General features: G+C 37.3%; 1 protein-coding gene across 1 annotated transcript; it reads left to right on the top strand.

Moving 5' to 3' along the window:
* The first annotated feature begins 476 nt into the window (after nt 1–476).
* On the top strand, nt 477–8857 carry trhr2 (thyrotropin releasing hormone receptor 2). The gene is made up of 3 exons (XM_056261160.1): nt 477–883; nt 3504–3921; nt 8013–8857. The coding sequence occupies exons 1-3, from the start codon at nt 498–500 to the stop codon at nt 8712–8714; spliced, it is 1506 nt and encodes a 501-aa protein (XP_056117135.1). The 5' UTR covers nt 477–497; the 3' UTR covers nt 8715–8857.
* The last annotated feature ends 2053 nt before the right edge of the window (nt 8858–10910 follow it).

The raw sequence follows: 10910 nt of genomic DNA, 5'->3' as shown, positions 1-10910 counted from the left end.
GTACTTCTGCATTCAGTCTTATCTTTTTGTGCCAGATGAAATGGACTGTTATTTAGCAATTAACAGACGGCTATAAAATCCTTTTAACAGTGATTGAGACATGCTTTTCCCCTGCTGACTTTTATTCCAGGGTGATCAATTGGATGGAGGATTGCATTAACGTGGGGAAAAAAATTGATTCTGGATTTCAGTGTGACGCTTTTAATGGAAGGACACTGTTACAGATTAACACTGAAGAAATAATGTGTTGCGGTCAGCAGAGGAACATCATTATGTGGTTGAAGCCAAGAAAATTAAACAAGATACTTAATAAGAGAAAAGACCATCAATAAAAGCTGGAACTGAATAGATAGTTTTTATATACAAAGTCTGTCTATCTTCTTTAATGTTTTGAATATCAAACAGATTCTATTCTGCTTTCTTTCTCCTCCACCAATTTGATTTCTTCCTGTTCCTCCACATCTTATATGTAAATATCCACACCAAGAGGACTAATCATGCCAGAAAATGTGAGCTCCAGAATGGACACTCCCACCAACATCTCCCTGGTGGGGTCTGGGGACGCTGTGTCCGAGTCCCTGGAGTATAAGACTGTATCTGTGTTCCTGGTGCTGCTGGTGTGTGGCGTGGGCATAGTGGGAAACATCATGATCGTGCTGGTGGTTCTTACCACACGCCACATGCGTACACCCACCAACTGCTATCTGGTGAGCCTGGCAGTGGCGGACCTGATGGTTCTGGTGGCCGCGGGTCTGCCGAACATCTCTGAGAGCCTGATGGCCACCTGGGTGTATGGGCATGCTGGGTGCCTGGGCATCACCTACTTTCAGTACCTTGGCATTAATGCGTCCTCCTGTTCAATCACAGCTTTCACTGTGGAGAGGTAAGACCTGAAATTAAAGGAAGTAACATCAAACTGAATGAAATACTTTTGAAAATAAGTGAAATAAAAGGAAGATAATATGAAATGCTCTAAGACATAATGAATATTCATAATCTTTGTGGCTTATTACTGAGGCGCCATGGGTATACAAACAAATTGACAAGTTCATTTCTTTCCTCTTTTTGCCATGAAGGATTTCAGCATTTTAAATATCAATATTTAAAATTGATAAATTTTTAATATTTTAAAAAAATATATTTCTTCAAAAAAAATAAAAAAAAATAATCATCAAAATTGTACAAAACTTGGTGACTTTTGTAGCACTTGTTATATGAACACACACAAAAATTATGGACATGATTAAAAAAAGCTAAATAAATCTTATATAAAAATCACACTTGTGATCTTTGACCGCCATAAGAAAATTAATGGGAAATTACAGAGGAAAAATACAGAGCCATTTTTTTTTGGTGGGGGGGTTCAATCTACAATCAGCCATGACGAAGTAGTCTTTGATTATGTCTAAATATATATCCAAATGTAAAACAACATAAAAAAAATTATGTCTTATAAGCAGGGCCGCATTAAGAGCTCACTGGGCCCCGGGGCTATGAGTTACTGCAGGGCCCCCCCACCACCACTTTAGGTCACCAACTACATGAGCTAAATGTTCCATCATTATACAAGTCATTTTATTCATCTATGATATACTTCACAGTTAAGTTATATTACTTTTAATAAGATTTTTTATCATATCAAAATTTTATGCCACTAAAATTTCATAATTCTTGTGACCAATTTCAATATCACAAAAAATAATAGTAGCTTAAGAAAAGAATCTAAAGCTTACTGATGACAAGAGTCACAAATAACAATAGAACAAAGGCACATAAGAAATCGACCTACTTGAAAAACTTAAAGCACTGAATAATATTATATTGTATAAAGTAATCAAATAAACAATACATAGTCTTCACTATAAATTCAACATTCATTCTTATTAATTTTACAAAAGTGATTCAGTCAAGGGCAGTAAATTACTTTCTTTCTGATGTTTGATTAACATTATTGACACAAATGGCGACAGCAGCTTTATTAGCAGCTACTGTCACTTTAAGACCTCAGGGTCGGAACTCAAGTGCGCTGTGCAAAACCGTCTCAAGTTCACCATGGTCTCAAAACCAAAATGAATTCTCTCCCGCTGCTTACTGTGCCTGAGCAGTTTAAAATAATTTGTACCCAAACCACAATGCTTAAAAATGCGTTTAAATTATAAACTTACATCATGATGGCGCAGGAAAATGTACATATTTTAGGCCATTTAGGCGAAAATAGAGTTTGATCAAACACAAAAAGCAATATCATACATCCATCAAGTTAATAATCAAACTTACCGAAAATTTGTGGGGTCGATGATGACGCATGTGTTTTAAGAATAGACTAGAATGAAGTGAAGAGTGGATGCGATTGATTGGTTGATGCGTATATTCTAATAAGGCGCAGGCAGCCATCTGATAGGCCTACGTGCAGCAGCAGGTAGATCGTTCACAAGTTAAATAAGAATAAATGTATATCAAATTAAAACGTGACGTTTCAATTCACCATGCCCTGCTGCCCACGGGGGTTTGATTGACAGGCGAACTGGCCAATCATAACGCCGAATACGCAATTTTGTCCGACAACAAAGCTGTCAGTAGATTAACGTCGTTGGACTTGAACTTGAAAACGGTAGGCTGTTGTTTATTAGTTAAATGACAATATTTGAAAGTTGAGACTTTGTTTCATATCAACAGTAAGCTGCTCTGAACTCTCTCTCGTAGTCACTCGGTGTAACGTTAGTCTTTGCCCCGCAATGTATTTTTCACTGCTTGAGTGAGAACATGATGTGCGTGACTCATGAGAGCCGCCTGGCTTGTCACACAGTAACTAAAAAAGGCGGGTCTTTGCGAACGGTCATAATATTAATGATAATGATTCCATGATAATGCATGGTATATACGGCAAAGTGCCACTAAATAACAGGGCTAATTTGTGGGGGGCGTTGTGTGGTAAGGCTTTGGCAATCAGATGGCTAGTATCTACTCCACAGCCAATCACGGGCCCCCTCCTTGCTCGGGCCCCGGGGCTTTAGCCCCGCCTAGCCCTATTGTTAATGCGGCCGTGCTTATAAGCAATACAAGGGAATACACACAGCCCTTTATATATAGAAGCATCTAGTGGCTAGACTATGGTATTACAAATGATTTTCTTTATTTCTTCCATTAGATAGCACAAATCCACCTTCTATGTATTGGATTTTAAACACCTTTGCTCTATTTTAAACTTTAACACTGTTAATTGAAAATAGTATGATTTTTTTTCTAATATTTGTATTGTTTTATATAGAAATAAATAATGCACTATATAGAGATTAATATTGTCCTCAAAATATTCAAGAATAAGTACTACTGAAACAAAATATAGTATGTTACTTATAGTACATTATTCGTTGGATTACTTAATGTCTTCGGTCTGTTTTGACCAGCGAGGATCACAAGTGTGACCCCTAAAAGAGGAATAGGCCTACCAGAGGTTTAAATATTTTTAATTAAATAATACACATTATCTCTTTGTTTCACAGATACATCGCCATATGTCACCCAATGAGGGCTCATACGGTCTGTACGGTATCCCGAGCCAAACGCATCATTGCCGGGGTGTGGGTTTTCACCTGTGTCTACTGTATGCTCTGGCTCTTCCTGGTGGACATCCAGGTGAACCCTGACGGTCGTGTTCAGTGTGGCTACCGCGTCTCTCGAGACCTCTATCTGCCCATTTACCTTATCGACTTCGCCATCTTCTACGTTATCCCACTGCTTCTGGCCATTGCTCTTTACGGTCTCATCGCCCGAATCCTTTACCTGAATCCTCTGCCCCACCCAGCAGACTCGGGCACCATTACCGCCCCCACTCTCAGGAGGAGCTGCAAAGAACCGGTGGATGCTGGAAAACCAGGTCGTCAGGGACGGCCAAAGAGTGCGCTTTCTTCCCGGAAACAGGTAGGTGTGTGTGTGTGTGTGTGTCTGCATAAGTTTGTTTTTAGACAATTCTGCATTTTAATATCTACTGAGATTGCAAAACCAGGGGTGGTTCTCTTCTCCTGTACTGTGCCTTATGATTATTATCTCATATTTGTTTTTTGAAAGGTCAGTTCTTTTTTTCTGAGAAGAATGTTTCACTCTACTAAATGTCAATTTGTGGGAAGAAGAGTGTGTTGAATGTTGATAGTTTCCTGGTGCAGTTTGAAAGAGTGCCTAATTTTGCATAATAATAAAAGAGAGACAATCATTTAAAACCTAGTTGCCATTGGTGGCCATCTTAAACTTAAAATATCATCACACAGAGCGCATGGAAGTGTTTCCTGCACACCACAAACAACACAGTGCAAGCCTTTATTTTTGATGATTCAGTCAAAATAATTCACTCCTTCGAATTCGCTCACGAATCAGAGGTTTGAACCAGATCTTTAGGAGTCGTTATTACTTTTTCCTGATAGCGTTAAAATGGAATTTATACTAAATGTTTTCTAAATGTAGTATTTTTGTGTGTCTGAAACCTGTATACAGCACAATAATATACATACTTTTGTGCAAACAAACTCATATAGATGCAGACCAAACATCTGAGCTCATTTTTTTTGTTATGTGAAAGGGTACATAATGGCCAATATCATCATAAAGCAGGTCATTAGGATCTATCTCATCAGAAAAGAGGCATTAGGGGCCATCAGGGTACAGTTTTGGGTCTACATTACCATCACTGCATCAGCCACCACAGCTATGTTGTGACACTGGAATAATGGGCTCTGTGATAGATCATAGACATTACAGATATGATCTATGCATGCAAGTAATGAAAATGTTTTTTTAATGGTTTTAGTTGTCTATAATAACCCAGCAAGACATACAGAGAATTTAATGATAGTTTAGACTTCATTTGGAGTGTCAAATTCAGGCCATTCTATGGCCTTAAGTGCACCTGTCAGTGCACCGTAAGTGCATTTACAGTGTGGCATGCTATACTTATACAGTATATCTCCATGTTATTTGTCAACTACCCTCAGTGTTATCGGAGATAGTATTATAGTTGTTGTTTTTTTGTTGATGTTCAATTAGTTGAAAAAAATTATTTTCATTTAATTAAAGTTTTAATAATTTATCGTTATTTTTGGTTATTTGCTTTTTTAAATATGTCTGTGGTTTTTATTTCTATTTTTAGTTATTTTAGTATATCAAGTTCAATTAAATGAAAATGAGAAATGCTGCATTGGAAACTATAGCTGAAATAAAAATTAATGTACAGTTTTTTATATATATATTTTTATTTTACCTCAGTTAGCTTTTATTTGATTTTTTTTTAGTTAACTATAATAATCATATATATATATATATATATATATATATATATATATATATATATATACATATACTTATACTTATTGTAGTCCCCAGACTTTAATGATATTTCAGATTTGGAGTGTCAAACAGGTGAAAATTCAGACCATTTGGTGACCTTCCGTGTACGTGTCCCTGCGAGTGAGTGCACTTATGTGGAGATGCTCGTGTGCGCCTCAGATCAAAATCTTGAAGATTCAAGAGGGCCCCACTCGAGTGGAACATTTGCATAAATATGATTTGTGATGTTCACTCAAGTATGCTTAATACTCCTAGAGATTATGCTCTTTGAGGTTATAAGAGCGGCTCCCTTTCTTTCGCTTTTGTACCTCGGTTACGCCGCACCTCAAGCCCTTTGATCACTTCATCTGCAAATTTCATAAAGTTCAATACGATTCAAGATGCCTGTGCCACCGCTGTGGTTGAGTGAAGTTATCTCTCCTGAATCTGATAAAGTCATCACTACAGTAGAGGCTCCCCTTTATTTAACCTAATCATGAGTAGCAGCCGGCTTTGTTTGTGCTGTGTTAAGACCTTGTTTTCCATTGATAAGCAATCACAATAACCAGATATTCCAAATACATATTCAAATTGTCACTGCCAGTCATGCAGTCATTATCTTCTGCTTTGTTAATTAAAGGAGCTCCTCCCAGCCTCACACAGCTTCAATTAGATGCTTTGTTGTGCAGACAATTTTGTCATTATTATGGAAGGTCTCCGTCACCGGTTGTCTATCTCCAGCGTGAGACAATGAGTACACTCCAACCCCAGAGGACTCCCTGTGAATGTTAATGGGAGGAATTTTTGGATTTATTTGTCGCTTGAACTAAGTAAGGAGGCACTAGGGAGGACTGCTTTGTTTTCTTTGACAGTCAAAACATGGCGTGGATATATTTCCATCATTCTCAAAGTGTCTGTTAACCGTCACTGACATAAAGATTATGTTTGACTGATGTTTGACTGTGTCTCCGTCTCGTTGTCTCTCTCTCTCTCTAGCTCATTCTCTCTACCGTTCCCTCTGTTTTCATGCAATGAACAATAATGTAATTGTTTCTTTTTGAGCTCTAGAGATAAGGATGAATTCATTTTAAAATGTAATTCAAAGCACTCTGTCTAAACCTATTTATATATTTTCTCTAAATAATATCTCTAAGTATTCTGTATGAAGACATGAAAATATGTCATTGTTATTATGCATTATTTTCATTGATCATGTAAGTTTTCCTGCATTGAAAGCGCAAATATATGTTTTCTTTTGATCTACTGAACATTGTCGCTGCGAATCCTGCTAATTTTAATGTGTAACATTACCATGGTAACATTATCTAGCTAGCGAACATTGATGTGTTGTAAAAATTATGAACATGACAGTTTTGGGCGTATGTTTTGAAGAGTTGAAAATTATAAATAGATTACATAGGCCACGCTTTTCCAGTAGACATGAATTTACAAGTTATGACATGTTTATGAATTTATGAGTTACATTATAGCTAGCTTAACTAATTATTGGTTGTAGCTTGTTTTTCTGTCCTAAAACGTAACATTTATTAAAAAATATATTAATATGTATCTTTATGTTATATGTTACAGTATATAATGCTCTAAAGTCTAATGCTACCAAAGCAGCATTTATTTGAATAAATGCACGAAAACAGTAATTATGTGAAATATATATTTTTAAATATAATGAATTTTCAGCATCGTTACTCCAGTCTTCAGTTTCACATGATCCTTCAGAAATCATTCTAATATGCTGATTCGGTGCTTATTGTCAGCCATGAAAACTGATTAATGTCCGTTGTGGAAACCGTGACGAACAGAAAGTTCAAATGAACAGCATTTATTTTCTGACTTCAAACTTTTGAACAGTAGTGTAAAAAGAATAGAAAAAAAATAGAACAGAATAAAAATGGCTGAAACATTGCTATAATTATTCTTTTTCTGCATTTTGTCTGTCACAGTTCAAAAAACAGTCTGTCAAATGTCACTGTAACTTGTTACAAGAACATAATTATTCAAAATTCATATCATTAAAAGAAACTATTCAAAAGACTACGGTTAAATTGGCGCATGAACATCTTTTCACACTATTAACAACTTCCTGTTAATAACAGCTTGTAAATAAAATAGTACAATATGTGACCACGAGGAACATGCTTGACTTTATTGTTAGAAATTCTGTAAAGGGAGTCTTCTGAATTTATAAGCTTTGAATAATCATAAGGTATTAAAGGGGATAGTTCACATTTTTGGGTGAACTATCCCTTTAATACCTTCCGATAACTCAAATCTTATGAATTCTGTCATCATTTACTCACCCTCAAGTTGTTCCAAACCTATATGAATTTCTTTCTTCCGCTGAACTCGAAAGAAGATATTTTAAAGAATATGGGAAACCAAACAGTTGATAGACCCTAGTGACTTCCATATGGAAAAAAATACTATGGAAGTCAATGGGCCCCATCAACTGTTTGGTTACCGACATTCTTCAAAATATCTTTGTGTTCAGTAGAAGAATGAAATTCATACAGGTTTGGAACAACCTGAGGATGAGTAAATGATGATCGAATTTTCATTTTTTCCGTAAACTATCCCTTTAAGAACTCACGTTTGAACTTCGAACTTAATTACATTTCTGTATATGCGATTATATGTAAACTTCAAAGAACCACTTTTATAATTTCTCGCCTCTTCAGGTCACTAAGATGCTGGCAGTGGTGGTTGTGCTCTTCGCCCTGCTGTGGATGCCGTACAGGACCCTGGTTCTCATTAACTCCTTTGTGAGCGCACCATACCTGGACGCCTGGTTCCTGCTCTTCTGCAGGACCTGCATCTACGCCAACAGTGCGATCAACCCTGTCGTTTACAACCTGATGTCGCAGAAGTTTCGATTGGCCTTCCGCGGGCTGTACCGCTGCCGTAGGGAAGACGTGCACCAGCGGACACTCTCCATGCTCCAGAGCGGATACAGCCTAGGAAGAGACCCTCGACTCTGCAGCAACACCAACGGCACCAGAGACACACCTAAAAAAATCAGTTCAGTCACTCCTGAGCAGAAACAACACAAAGGCATGGAGAACAAGAAAAATATGGACAAGCTAATTAGCGATGGTGTAAGAAATGAGATTGATCCAAGCATCAACAAAAATGCAGTTAAAAACTGCAACATAGATGAATTGAAAGCCTCAGTAGTCAAGGAGATGCCTACAGTGGAGAACGTGGACATGAGCAAGATTAATGATAATGGGAAAATAATGGAGGGAAGCGCTAATACTACTCAGGATATTATCGCTGACATGAGCAACACAGAGCAGACACAGCTAGCCTGGGGTGAAGTCCAATCCACTCCGGGGGAAGCTGAACAGAATGACACTGAGCTAAATCACAGCATTGTATAGATCAATCCACTATATATATATAAACAGTTGTTGTTCATTGAGCCTGGTTGTTCATTTCAAAACAAGATCTTGAATTTGGGATCTTTTTTGTATGTACTAACAGGCATCATCCTCTCTCTTCAGTGGAGGTGGCAAGACTGTAGCCACTCTTTCCTCATAATTTACAAGTGAAACCATTTGGCTGTCAGCACCAGCTTCACATGCCTCCTAGTGATATAGCTCCAACTAGGGTTACTTGATAAAAAAAATCATTTTGTGATTATTTTGACAAAACATTGAACTATTATTTTGATCTCACATTGCTGCTGCTTAGAAATGTAGATATATCATTAAAAAAAGGCTGGAATCTGCTACATGGCTTTTAAAATCTGCACAGATTTTATGCATTTACCATTTACCAACTTTGTAAATGGTTACAGTGGAAAACCTGACCATCATACACTACACAACTGAGGATCACACACTACCAGACTTTCAAGTTGTACCGAACACAGAAAAGTCCTGCAGAAACATGCGCCTCATTGCTAGGAGACACATGACGGATGAAAACAATATGTGCTCTATCTTCTGATAGACTGGATAGAATCATAATCTAAAGCAAAAAAAAAGAAGAAAAAAAAGAAAATGAAATCAAGAGTCTGAGCCTTTCATATACTAAGTGATTCTATGTGAAATCTGGGAAATCAAACTGCCCAAAATCTCCATCCTGGCTATGATTTTCAGCAAGCTTTAACTCTTCCAGACTGCAAATCTGGGCAAAAGTTGTGTAGTGTATTCCAGCCTTGAACTGTTGCTCCTAGACAGCAATGAGGTTACAGTGAAAGCAAGTTTTGATTAAAGAGATAGTCTCAAAAAATTTAATTATTTATTACCCTCATGTTGTTCCAAACCTGTATGACTTCCTCACTTCTGCGGAACACAAAAAAAGACATTTTGAAGGTTTTTTTTATTCAGTTATAGTCCATACAATGAAAGCCAATGGGGTCCAAAACAACAAATTTCATAGTATAGCCTAAAAAAGACCATAAAAGAAAATTCTGCTGCAAATATAAATAATTACTCTTTAAAGTCAGTATGAAATGCATCTTATTGTGATTGATTCCTACATGTACTGTATGTTTATTTTTTTTGTGAAACTGACTATCAAAATATCACAACTCAATCCTCCGATGAAATGACAGACTTCTCTTTTCTTCCAATCGACTGTAAGATTGCGTTCAGATCTCCCTTCGTCCAATCAACAACCAACATTTTTCCATTTTCGGTAATCTGTTTCACTTGGATGTACGTCACAATGCGGAAGAAATGAAATGTCACTACTTCTGTTGCAACTTTAAGGATGTTCACACTTGAGTCATCTTTAAAAGAACCAAATTTTTTCAGTTGACCCAAAAGTGAACCGAGTGAAAAAAGACTGCACACAAAACATTTAGGCTCCTTCACTTTGACACTACAAACTACATATTTAATTAAATCACAGGATTTTAATAATCACACACAAGGCCATGTCGCAATTTGGACTTGAACTGAATTAGTTGTGCAGCCTTAGCTCCAGGACGTGTCCTCTCTCAACACAAAACTTTTTTGCCCACTTTGTGTCTTCAAGCACAGCAGAATGAGAAACAAACAAACTCCATCCTGCTTTTAAAGCACAGACGCTTTCCCATAAAAACATTCAGGATGCTACGGGGCATAAGATCCATTTAAAATGCTTTCGTCCAACAATAAGGCCCAAAGCATCATGACACATTTGTGTTTTCCCACAGCCAACACAAGACATTTGCCATCGCTGGATGAATTCCATAGTTCGTGGAGATGTAATGCCTCGCCATTTGTTCCTGCCCAAGTAAACAGATCCGATTCTGTGTGCCCAGCGGTACGTCTGAGCTTTTTAGACCCCTTTTACAACCTCGTGGAAGATGAGCAGAGTCACGCATCCATTTGTCAGGTGCAGTTATTCATCTTTATATGTGGAGCGCAAGGAACAGCTTTCACACAGAACAGAGACGATGTTTTCTGTTGAAGCAAGCAGACAGTTGTAACCATAACTCATCTATAAACAGAACATATCCTTCCTGGAGGAGAGCCGTGGAGCTGGAGAGTATTCTCAAAGCACTTTGTTGTTTAGCAAGTGCTATTTTACGCCTCATATTTATGCAGAGACATTTAATACTCAAAATTGGTGTGATTATCTGT

This window comes from Rhinichthys klamathensis, unplaced genomic scaffold, assembly GCF_029890125.1.
Source record: "Rhinichthys klamathensis goyatoka isolate OS25496 unplaced genomic scaffold, OSU_Roscu_1.1 h1tg000181l_1, whole genome shotgun sequence".
In the NCBI taxonomy this organism is placed as follows: Eukaryota; Metazoa; Chordata; class Actinopteri; order Cypriniformes; family Leuciscidae; genus Rhinichthys; species Rhinichthys klamathensis.
Note: the sequence above shows the minus strand (reverse complement) of the source record. Positions and strands in the feature narration are given on the sequence as shown.